The following is a 13,068-nucleotide window of genomic DNA, read 5'->3' as shown; positions in this document are numbered from 1 at the left end:
TCCACGCCCAAAGCTTTATCTATGTCTGTACACTAATGTCTCAAAAACTGTATCACCAGCCCAGGCTTCTTTTCAGGCCTCCTGCCACCGATGAGACAGAAAATTTAATTTCTTTGCTGAAGACAAAATTTCACTGTATGCCACTGCAAAAATCCAATATTATAAAAACAACTTTTCCCAATAATATTATATTCTATAAATATACTTTAATGTGAAATATTATCTAGCATGTAATATTGCATTACTTCATATCCAATATACCATGGAAAGCTTTATAATGTAGTTTTATAAGGGACACCTGCAGCCATACTATAATAGATAGTGTACTCATGGCTTTTCTTAAGAATATGGTACAAAGCCCTTGAGTAAATATACCTTTTGATTTTCTTTTTTCTTTAAAAAAATCTTTTATAAGAGTTTATTTGAGACAAATTGATGACATATGCTGGGGAGCAAGATCTCACATGCTCCAGAGAATAACAGTTTTGTAGCTTCTTTTATGTATTTGAAATTAAGGGGGGAACATAAGGAAGATTACATGAAAGTAGGAAAAAGCAAAGCAAGGACTAGATTACTGAAGATTTAACAAAATTATGTGCTCTATTGAGGGTGGTTAAGCTTATTTCAAAGGTGTGTTAACCTAGATACACAGAAACAATGGACAGGGCTTCCTTAAGGCAAAAATAAACCTTTCGATAAAGAAATTATATGCCTGGGTGTGACTACTCACCATGACCTGCCCAGCAAGGAATTTATGATCAGATCACCCTGTGAGGTTACTTTCCATAGAATCCCTTTTTTCATCCACAATTCCTTCTTTTGATCATAAATCAATCCGAAGGATGGACTAATGACCAACCTTTGGTCAGATAGGATGGTCTCACCGTGCTAGGAAGGATCATTCCTATGAAGTCTCAGTATCAATGTCATCATCTTGTTGACCATTGGACATTGGCAATCTGAGTTGAGGATGATTTCCCAAAAAGGGAAGGGTAATATACATTTTGACCTTCTAATCCTCACTCTAGGAAAATAATCTGGTGTATTGTCTGAATTTGTCCCACAACTGTCTGAATTTGTCCCACTTGTTTGTCCTATTCGAACACATAAATTAGAATAAAGACAGTATAGTTATTTAACTAATTTTAAGAAAAACTTATACATGATGCCAGGTATTTCTGTAAATCTTTAATTTTATAAATAGACTTTCCAAATTCTTAAAATTTACTACGTAGGAAAAAAGGGGCATGGCATAATTTTCCTATAGCTTTAGCATTCAGTTAGTCTATTTATGTAATTGTCAATGAATGCATAATATAACACATAGTTGACGTTTTCTATAATAACTTTGTAAATAAAATACTCTGTAATAGAAACGGAAAGAGAATTTTAGTAGCAATTACATTTTGATATAAATTTGAATAGTAGCCATGTTATTTTTCCTCCTTGAGCTGAAAAGGCGGTTAGTAACCACCCTGAAAGTAACAAAATAAAAATATACTGGAGATGACCACAGAAATCATATAATTCTATTCTGATTCTACCCATAAAGAAATTAGAACATTGAATATATATGTGACTTTTCCAAGCTTCACAAATACTTCATAGCAGAGCTGAAATTAGAAATATTTGATGCTCTTTCCATATGCTGCTATGTAATTGCCAGTAGAAAGTCTGACACTTCTAGTTGCCAGATTTACCCATATAAATTTAGATTATAAGTGCAAAGAGAAAAAGACTGGAAAAAATGAATCTTTCGATTACCAATAACTGAGGTTCACGGTGTTCATCCACAGCTGGAAGCCCAGTTATTATTTCTAGTAAAACCTATGAAGACAAAAGACAAACCCATTAATGTAAACTCAAGGCAACATATAGAACCTAGAAAGACTATAATCTTGATTATGAAATCTGATTAATCATTTCCATGCACTGCACATGTCTTTTGGGCATGAAAACTGAAAGAACACAAGCTGTGGTCATTTCTTACCACCTCTTCCTTCATATCTACCTTGGATTCCACCCATCTCCACAAACAGTTCTTTTCTATTGGCAACTTACTAAACAATCAGGTCCACTTATGTGTGTTCTGGACACTCCTTTTTCTGCCTTGCAGGGGATTCTTCGCAAGAATAATTTTTTCTGGCTCTTAGGATAATATTATTTTCTAAACCTTAACCATATCCTACAACACTGTGCCTTAACTTCACAGTGCTATTAAGTTAAATTTCCATATATAAAACACATAGGAAAAAATAAGATAAAGAAGTACCCAATTTCTCCAATCGTTCTTACTCACTTCTCACTCCATCTTAAAAGTTACCAGGAAGAGAATGGTAGATCAGAAAATGCCAAAGTGCATTTCCTTGAAAAATATTTCATTTTAAAAATGTCACTAAAGTGCATACTGTATGATATATTTATTTTATGCATTAATTTAAATTTCATACTAATTCATGAGAATAGTGTGGTGAAAAAATCATTTGTTATAGTAATTTCAGAAATCAATTTGAAAGTTTTACAAATTTGGAGAAATTTTTATAACTCTCATTTAACTATCTTTCTTTCTTTCTTTCTTTTTTTCTTTTTTTCTTTCTATTATGGTGACATTGGTTAATGAAATCCAGTAATTTTCAAGTGTACAATTCAATAGTAAGTCATATCTATATTGCATTGTATGTTCATTGTGCATAGTTAGATTTACGTCTCTATATACGAGAGCTATGCAAGACAGGTATATTCAACATATTCTACTTCAATTTCACGATAACTTTCAGAATTATTGTTACCAATTATAATATATGAAACTTACTACGCCAAAGCTGTAGATGTCAGATTTGGGCGTTATTTCTCCTCGCAAAGCTTCAGGTGCCATATAAGCTGTTGTTCCCACAATTCTGCTAGTCATGACTGTCTGGGCAAACTTCTCAGAAGCCCGTGCAAGCCCAAAGTCAGATATTTTGGCTGTAAAGTCTTCATCTAGCAAGATATTTGCACTGAAAAAAAATGTAAAGTTTGAAGAATAAAATGTTTTTCTTTTCAAGCATATCAAATGGTTCCTTAGGTGTATGAATGTACACATGTGTGTATTTACAGAGTATACCATTTTATAATATATGTCATAAAAGCTTGAAATTTGTGTAAATAAATCTAGATTTAAATAGATTTAAATAAATCAGATTAAAGCTCAAGACAAATAATTGTCTTCTTCCTCTTTTTGTTTCTTGAGGAAAAATTTTAGGAGAATAAAAATGAAGTAATATTGTTCACATTAGTGAGAGATATTTTCATTATTTCACAAATAATGTATTACAGGGTAATTTCCCTTAAAATCTCCTAAAGCACCAGTCAATAGCTTTCCTAACATTTCTAAGTTCATTTAAAAACAAATTCCAACCCAAGTATCTCAATTATTCATTTCTTTATTTTTTTGTATCATCTGAAAACCTTTTGAAGAGGAAAGAATATAGCTAAAAGATCTTTCTTCATTCATTATTTGCATTCACTCATACATTCATATTTTCATTCCATAAAACTTATTGAGAACTCCCTATGTATTATACTGTTTAGACTCAGTGCTGGGCATGGGGGGACTCTTCGAATCTTATCTGTGACAAAGGTACATGAATAATTTTAAAAACCCAGTAAATACTCCATAATAGTGATATTAGGTATGAAATGTAGAGAGGACAACCACATGACTGGAAGAACTGGAAAAATTCCAAGGAAATATGTACTTAGTCTTGAAGGATTATTAGAAGTTGATGGTTAAATGTGAGAAAGACATTTCAGGCAAATGGAGCAACATGTATGTAATGATGAAAACATAAGTACATACAACCAATTTCACAAAACTGGTTATGGTACCTGGAGGGAATTTGAACTGTATCCTGTGAGCAACATCTAAAGTTTTCATAGTAGAGAACTGAGGTTGTCAGGCTTGATTTTTAAGACCATGTAACTTGGCAATGTAGTAGTGAATAAATGTGAATTGGTACAGATTGGTTAAAGGCTGATCAAGAGAGTCTGTAATAGAGTAAATGAGAGATAGTGAGGGTCTAAATAAAGCAGAGCACTGTGGAGAAAAAGGACATCTGTAATCTTGGAGTGCTCTAGGTTAAGACACGCATGTGAATAGTGATTAGAAAGAATAACAGCAAATTATTCTTTAAGGATGGTTTTCCAAAAGCTTTTTAACAGCAGCATTTACCTTTTAATATCTCTATGAATTTGATGATTTTCATGTAAAAAACTGATGCCATTAGCTGCACCCTGAGCAATCCTGCATCTCACGTGCCAAGGAAGTGGTGGAGTATCATCCTTATGAAGTAAAAAACAAACCAATTAAAAAAAAGGAGGATAAAAATATCTACAGAAATATATAATGGAAAAATTTTCTAAGCTACTACTAAAAATATTATATCATTAAGAATTTAGGACTCCGATTTTTAAAAAGTTGTTAAAAAGTCATCTAAATATAATCAAATGGAGGTTAGCATTTCTCATTTGACAATAAAAATATGAGTTTAGCCTTGACTGATAATTTTATCTCTTAGATTATCATCTAACAGAATGGCAATCTCAGTTTTTTACATATCAACTATATAATTTTCATAGAGCAGGAAAAATATTAAAATTAATGTGGTTTAAATTATCCTGTCATAAAGTGAATATTAGTATCCAACACAGAAATAGGAAGCCAAAAATCTGATGAACAAACATCTTACCAAGCAAGACAGTCTGTCTAGCAATGAACCATTAGGCATGTAAACACAAACTAAGCAGAGGTCATCTCCATCACTTGAGAAACCAAGTAGTTCTACTAAGTTTTCATGTTGGCACCTGTGACAAATAATTTTCCACTCAAAATTATTATGATACATACATATATTCAGCTGTAGATTGAAAGTTATTTAGTTCAAAGCTTTAACAGAAAAAAAAAGCAAGAAAATAATAAATGCTATATATCATTATAACATGGTATGTGTTTATATATGTTAATTATAGCTGTTTACAATTTTCTGCAAACAGTTCCCCTTTTAGTCAATACTGATCAACATTAGAAGCAAAACCTCTATTTTAGAGTAAAAGTACAAAAATTAAGACCATTGTAACTTGTGATAGTTTGGTAAAGGACTAGGCTGGTGTTTATCTTTGTTTAGCACAATTTTCAGTGATAGCACGAACAAGATTTCAAGAAATCGAAACTTGTATGTTAACCCTTTCAAGAATTCTCTAACACATCCAAAGCACCTATTTACCGATATGTAATCTTTAATCACATTTAATTTACATTTTTGATATTTAATTATCTTTAATCTGATTATTTCTAACTTAAATTGAGTTTCTTTATATACTTGAGAGTAATAAAATTCAAGAGAGCTGAAATATAACAAAATCGCAGGCCTCTGTGGTAAAGTAGAAAGAAAACTGGGCTCAGAGTTCAAAGTCCTACATTTAAAGTCTAGCTCTGCCACCTCCTGGATATGTGACCTATAGCAAATTAACAACTTACTGAGCCTCAGCAACTTTATCTGCTAAATGTGGAATATACCTATTATGTAACATGGGTGCTATGAGAATTAAAAGAGCAAATATATATGAGAGCCTAGAAATATACTTAGAACATGATAAGTATTCCATCCAAGTGCTTAATCATTTTGTTCATTCAGAATGATCTATAACCTGGCATCTCATTTTGATTTAAATCACAGTTTATCCTCAAAATTATTTTACAAGTGTAAATTAAAATGATAAGTGCTCCATTTTCCATCAAACTGGCACATTTTAAAAATGAGTACATAGTATTTGCTGAGTTTATACCATACACAAGACACTGTGGTGATTTACCTGCTTTGTTTTATTTAATCCTCACAATAAAGAAATGAAGTAAGAACTATTATTATCCCATTTTATGGATGAGAAAACTAATGAATAGAACTAAGAAACATGGCCAAGGTCATTCTGCTAGTAAGGTCTGAAGATTGGCACTTATTAAAAAACAGTAATATTATACAATGGTGGTGAGGTAGCAGTGAAGTTTGAAGTTGTAATATATTGCAATACATTGCTGGTAAGGAGTATTGTCATAACTTATCTATAAGGCCATTTGGACATACTTGTTAAGTCTTTAAAAAGTTCATAAATTCTGAACTAGTAATTCTTCTAGGACTTTATCCTGATGAAATAAGCAGAATTGCATTCACATATTTATTTAAATATTAAATTACTTTTAATGACATGGAAAAAATGCTATACACACATCATGAAGCAAGTACATCAAATATTAGCAATGGTTATTTCTGAGTGATATATTTAAGAGATTATTTTTATTATTTAAAAATATTTGTCTGTATTTCCCAGATTATCTACTTTGAACAAATTACTTTTAGGACAGGAGAGTGGGGATGGGGGTGGGAAGAATAAATTGTGAAAAAACTTTAATTTTTTTTTATCAGTGTGCGTTACTTTTACTGTGAATGAATTAATTCCAGTCTACTATTTATTTCTTGAGTTTAAGCAACTAAAATTGGCGATTCATAGCAATGGGTCCAATGAGTGTAAATCGATAAACTCTACTAGTATTCAGATCAAAAGCTCAAGCTTTGGGATCAGACAGATCTGGATTTGAAACCCAGCTCTAATATTTATTGGCTATGTGGCTTTGGGTAAGTTTTTAATCGTTTCTAAATCTCAGTGGAGAAAAAAAAAGTGTATGTCCTATTCTAACAACTACTGTGAGGCTTAAATGAGACAATGTACCTAAAATACATTGCACAGTGTCTGGCATATTGTATACACTCAAGTGTCAGTCACTATAATCATTAGAATGGATTTCCTGATTTGTTTCTTCTACGCTTCCTGATGACGCCCAACACTTTTTAGGCACACTGAGTCAATGCCTTCCAAGTATTCTTGCATGTAACACTGCCTGGTTTATGGGTGTTAACATATCTAAGGGCTATTATTGTATACTTTTTAAAATTCTGTATCTCTACAATTTATCTTTGATGAATTCTGTGGGCAGGAAACATGACAATGGAAAACCGGTAAAATTCCATGTTACTTTGCTGATTTAAAATAACTGCTATTTAATCTACTGGCATAGGGAATATGTCATCATAGACTTGTAGAGTCAAAGTTCTTTCAATTCTTCTAACCTAAATCCTTTATTTTAATTTTATATATTTGAAAACATCACCAGTGCATGGCATACTCTGGGTAAGAAACCAGGTCCCTTACTCCATGTCTCACTCTTTTTTACTATACCACACTGCCAAATTACTTACTTTGCCATTACTTTTATTTCTTGATCAAACTGTTGTTTCAGTTCGTCAATGCTAATGTCGACCATCTAAAAAAATAAAAAGATATGCAATATAATACAATACAATAGTCCAAAGGATCCTAAAGCTAGAATAGGGCTCAGGAGATCAGCTGGCTGACCCTGCTTTCCTTAAAAACAGTAAGGCGTTATCTCTCCCTTTTATAGAACTGAAAACTGAAAATATTGGTGACTTGCTCAAGGTTCTATGGTTGGTTAGTGGAAGGAAAAAGCCTTATATTGGGAACAAAATGAAATAATAAGACCTGATAAACATTTTGAAAAAATTATGTGTAGCAGAAAACATAAGCTAATTTGAAGGCAAACAAAACAAAACCTGTAAAAGTATATGCAGCATATGTAACAAAATGTGACTATCTTTATCTTATAAATATGTATTATATTGTTATTTTTAGAACATAACAACAGATTTTGACTATAATGAATCAGTAAGTAAAAGGTGAACACCATACTAGAAATGGGAACAAAGGAACTAGATAAGAAAATGTTCAGTCTTTTTTTCTTAATGTATATTTTATGTTTTATTTTTATGAGAAAAGTAGTATAAGAAAGTTAATGTTATAAAATTTTCTTAGTATCTTACCATTTTAATCTTGATTATTCATGAAGTACCATGTAAAGCAGGACTTCTTAACTTTATTTTATGAATTGCCCATAATTATATATATAATTGTATGTATGTGTGCATAACTATATTTTTGTAGGGATAGAGCTCATATCTTTCAATAGATTTTTAAATGTTTCAGATTACCAGCTTAGAATGATGTTTACTTAAAGAAAATATACACTGAAATGATAATATACTTCCTAAAGTTTAATTTAAAACTTATTATATGGCACAATAGGAAGCAACTCTTCCTTTAAATATTTTTATTCCTAAAAATATAACTTACTGCAGCAAGCTTCTTCACTGCTACAGTTCTGTTGTTTACATAGCCTTTATATACAACTCCAAATCCTCCTTCTCCTATTTTGTTACCACCGATAGAAATGGGTCGTTCATCAAAGTTATTTGTGACATTCTTCAATTCATAAAATGAAAAACTGTGAAAACCTATAATATCAATAAAGGGAAAAAGTGTTTCAATAAAAAAGAAATTGGTTTTAATAATTTCAGTATTTTTTCAATTTAAGTGTTTTATACTTAAATATTTACTACTTTGGATTAGACACATTGGAAGAGAGCAAAATAATTTTTTAATTAAAATTTTAATTATTATCTTGAGAATCCTGTTTGGTGGCCCTCCACCCAAAACTTTAGTCACTTATTTTCTTTATAAAATAATCCTTTTATGTTATATAAATAGTTACTCATTGCCTCTACTCAGGAGGAAAAAAAAACACACAAAAGAGCTGTTGCCAACGTACATAAACGAAAGGAGAAAATTGTTTAATAGCAGTGATGATCTTAATGGCAAACTGCTGGTAGAAGGCACTGCAAATGTTACTTACGTGTGTCACTAACTCCTAAACTTTCTGGACTTGAGGAGTCAGGTGGCATATAGTTTTGTTCAAGATTCTGCACAGGTATCACAAATGTCTTCTCCTTGCCATAGAGAGGCACTTGTTTTTGCTGAACTGTTACAGGTTCTTTAGAAGGTAGTGTATTAACAGTTTGGGGAACAGCATCTGCCAAATGAAATAAGATACAAGTTGCCCTTCCATAAGAAAAAGTGTTTGTGAAAACTTTAAACTAGGAACTCAGTTCATTTAATATCACTCCAGTTTCCACATTAGCTTTACATTCTCACAGCAGACATAAGAAGCTACCTAGTAAGAATTTGGTTTTGATAAAAGGTAGAGAAGGGAAGGCAGTGTTTTCAAAAAGTGGCCCATGAGCCACTTGCAGCAGAAGCACTGAAGTACTTGTTTAAAAACATAGACCTTCAGCCCAATTCTAAAATTCTGATAACAATATCTATAATAGAGCCCAGGAGCTACCTGGGCTAGCCTGGGCTCTATTATATTATTATTATATTATTACCTAGCCCAGGTAGCTCCTGGGCTCTATTATATTATTATTATATTATTTTATATTATATTATTATTAACAAGAACTCCAGGTGATTTTTATGCACACTGAAGAGTGAGAAACACTGGTGTAAAATGGCATCAAATGGAAACAGTAAGGTTATGAGGAAAGCAACTAGACACTAATCCACCAAAATACAGTGCAAGGAAATCGTGAACACAGAGTCCCATTGGGATGGAAGTTGAGGGTGAAAAAAAAGGAAAGACCTCAAAACACAAATAAAGAAAGAAAAAAAAAAAACAAACTCAAACCCAAAACTTATTTCTATCCTTCTAAACTGCCTATTGGCACAAAACTACCTTACTTTCATGGTGGGACAGATTCAGTCAAGAAGTTTCCATCTCCTTAGCAGGAAATCTGCAGTGTCCTATGTCTGGGATGCTTGTTAAAGAGTCGGGGAGAGTTGAAAGAATGAAAAGGAGTCTCAAATGTCAGGTTCATCTACTATGAGAAAAACGTAAAGAAGAAGAAATGTTCCTATTTATGCCACTTGTCTTCCACCCTAATTGCCGATGCCCTAGTCACACTCAGTTTACCTGGTAGCAAAAGACTTGCAGGGGCAAAAAACTCATTTTGGACCAAAAGATCAACAAGATCACCAACTGTGCAATTTGTAGTGCCCCAGTCAAATAGTAATTCACAAGTGGGACTTTTTCCAGTTTGAAGTAATGCTTCAAATCTCCTTAAAAGCAAGTAACAAAGAAACAAAATTAGTATGTAAATAGAGTTCACATGAAAATAGGAATTATGCGCCCCCCCCCGCCCCCCGTCTCCATCTTGCCCACAGCACCTCCTATAATATTAAAGGAAAAGGACAGCAAGTAAACCAGCAAGAATTACAGAGAACAGAAAAGATATGCCCAAGGAAAAAAGATGCAGAAGGTAATGATAATGTAAATTAACACATACTGAGTACTTACTGAGTATTTGCTCAGTGGGCTATAGGATGCACACACATGAACCATTTAATTCTCAAAGATATTATGAATATCATACTAATTTAGTAATGAGAAAGTCAGGTATGGAGAGGTAATCAGCCCATAGTTACAGAACCAATAAGCTGTACCTAAATTGAGATCCAAATTCAGATTTCAATTGAAATAAGAGTGTGCTCTCAAACTACTAAGCTATATTATTTCCCTACATGATATATTAAGTCAGCTAGCCATATGATTTTTAACAAACCACCTTGCTTAAATAAATAGAATATACATAAACTTGGAGAATTATTCTTTTAATCTTAATTATATTGCAATTAAATACAGAAAAACACAGATCAGTTTTTCATTCTCATTTTTTAAAAAATTAGTTTTCAAAAGTAACATTTAAAAACTTAAACAATATATATTTTTGTTTTTCCTTCAAATTTATTTGAAAAATTTCCAACCTACCAAACAGTTGAAAAAATAATACCATGAACAATTATTTACCCTTCATGTAGATTCACCAATTGACAAGTTGATAATATTTTGCCATATTTGTGCTCTCGCCTTCTCCTCCTCCATCTCTATTTCTGTGCTGTGTGCTTTAGAGTGTAGCCCAGATGCCTTATAGAATGTCTCACCGTCTGGAATTGTCTGACTGCTTCCTCATGATTAAATTCAGGTTGAAAATTTTTGGTAAGAACACTATAGAGGTGGCAATGTGTTCTTACCACTGTATCACATCTGGAGGCACATAATGGCAGTTTGTACCATTATTGGTGACACAAAGTTTGATTACTTGGTAAAGAAGGTGTACTTCAGATTTTTTCTCTTTTTATAGAGAAGTTGCTCTATTTCCCCTTCATAATTCCTAAGTAACCTGTGGCTAATACTTTTAAATCTTGTGCATATCCTGTTCATCACTAACCTTTCACTTTGTGGCTTTAGCATTTACCGATGAGCTATGCATAAATCAATTACTCATTGGTGGTTTTAAATTGGTAGCTTTCTAATTCAATCATTCTTTCAATAATTATTTGCTGCCATTATTCTGCAAAGAGCTTTTTCTCCCCACCACCACTGCCTCAACTGTCCTCTAAAAGTTTTTAACAGTAATATCAATAAAATATCTCTAAAAATAGGCTTTCTAACTTTAAATCTAAACTTCTAAGTAATTTAAGATGTTTATCCTTCATATGAGGAAACATTTCCTAGAAGGAAGCTATGGGTTTTTTTAGGTGCTTTATCAGGTTAATGCTGAAAATCATAAGTTATATTTTTTTCTTGTTGCTTCTAAAGATAGATTTTGACATAGACTTGAGCTGAAATACCTGACAAAAATAAAATATGTACTGATATTTTATGCTAAATCAAGCAGAGATGAACAGAAAGAATAGAAATTATCTTAAAAACAAAAAAACAAAAAAACAAAAAAAACAAAAATTATCTGAAGGTAGTGTTCAAAAATCCTGGCTAACAACTAAGAATTCTGTCCATAGATGTATACATTTACAAGCAACTATAAAATGTCAATTTGAATTCCCAAAACACACTGTTAAAGTGAATTAGATATTCACATACTTAGAAGTTTATGCTCTAGAATTTTACTAGTGATTCCTATAATATGCTTATGTTATTTCAATCTGGAAATGACAAGTGTGAGGCAGAGTGAACTGTACTTGGTTTGCAAAACAGAGAACTAGAATAAAAGTGGGAATCTTGATTCTAACCCAAAAACTTATTTGCAAGATCACAATATTAGCCTAGCTGAATGAAGAAAAATTGCAAAAAAAAAAAAAAAAAACTGGTTATTTATTATCATTACCTCCCCTAGAGAGGTTAATTTTTTGAACTGCAACATTAGACAGTATTTATACCTACTAATCATTCTAGTAAGAATTTTTTAAAAATTTTATATGTTACCTTATGTGAAACTGATTGTATCTATCATCACCAGATGGTTTTTTAATAGCTACTGCTAACTTCTTCCATCCTTCTTGAGGATCAATAAAATCTGACAGCTTCCTAATTAGTCCAACATTGAGGCAGCGCACATATGTTGATGGTGTTATGGATTTGTTCATCTTCTATTCCTATAACATGAAAAGTTCTCATTAAAATTTTACAGTAGTTTTAGCAATGGTATCTGTAAGCTTATATATTGCTCTTTGTTATAACATATGAAATATTGGCAACTGATTACACTATAAGGGAACACCCTCAAGCCAACTACAGTTGACACTTGAACAACATGAGTTTGAATTGTGCAGGTCCACTTAAACATGGATTTTTTTCAATAAATATTGTAAATATATTTTCCCTTCCTTATAATTTCTTAATAACATTTTTTCTCTAGCTTACTTTATTGTTGAAATAAAGTATATAATGTATATAACATACAAAATATGTGTTAATTGACTGTTTATGTTATCAGTAAGGCTTCTGGTCAACAGCAGTTTATTAGTAGTTAAGTTTTGGGGGAGTCAAAAATTATTCTAGGATTTGCAACTGCACAGGGGTCGGTGCCCATAACCCCTGTGGTTTTCAAGGGCCAACCGTAGTTGATAACCCAAGAAAAAAATTAAAATTGTGCTTTATTCATTTATCCTCTGGGCTTGCTTTCTTTTTCCACCTATAATATCAGTTAAAAAAATTAAGTTCGTTTTTTCTTTTCTGACATTGACATTTTCTGAGTGAAATTTACACAAAGGAGCAAAAAGTTTACTTTTGCAAAGATATTTTTGTGAACACATTCAGGAATCAAATCT

General features: G+C 32.0%; 1 protein-coding gene across 4 annotated transcripts in view; it reads right to left on the bottom strand.

Annotated features, from left to right (window-relative positions):
• Nucleotides 1-13,068, bottom strand: part of IRAK4 (interleukin 1 receptor associated kinase 4) — a 27,232-nt gene that overhangs the window by 6,195 nt on the left and 7,969 nt on the right. For 3 of the 4 annotated variants that reach the window (XM_011368170.2, XM_011368171.2, XM_011368168.2), the window contains 9 exons: nt 12,224-12,393; nt 9,914-10,059; nt 8,798-8,974; nt 8,239-8,399; nt 7,290-7,354; nt 4,728-4,842; nt 4,211-4,320; nt 2,813-2,996; nt 1,765-1,827 (listed from right to left, as the gene is read on the bottom strand). In XM_011368170.2, the coding sequence (XP_011366472.1) occupies nt 1,765-1,827; nt 2,813-2,996; nt 4,211-4,320; nt 4,728-4,842; nt 7,290-7,354; nt 8,239-8,399; nt 8,798-8,974; nt 9,914-10,059; nt 12,224-12,384 (1,182 nt within the window). In that variant the 5' untranslated portion in view covers nt 12,385-12,393. The remainder of the gene's footprint in view (nt 1-1,764; nt 1,828-2,812; nt 2,997-4,210; nt 4,321-4,727; nt 4,843-7,289; nt 7,355-8,238; nt 8,400-8,797; nt 8,975-9,913; nt 10,060-12,223; nt 12,394-13,068) is intronic. The other variant, XM_023535439.1, reaches the window with a different exon arrangement.

The sequence above is a fragment of the Pteropus vampyrus genome, unplaced genomic scaffold, assembly GCF_000151845.1.
Source record: "Pteropus vampyrus isolate Shadow unplaced genomic scaffold, Pvam_2.0 Scaffold140, whole genome shotgun sequence".
Lineage (NCBI taxonomy): Eukaryota > Metazoa > Chordata > Mammalia > Chiroptera > Pteropodidae > Pteropus > Pteropus vampyrus.
Note: the sequence above shows the minus strand (reverse complement) of the source record. Positions and strands in the feature narration are given on the sequence as shown.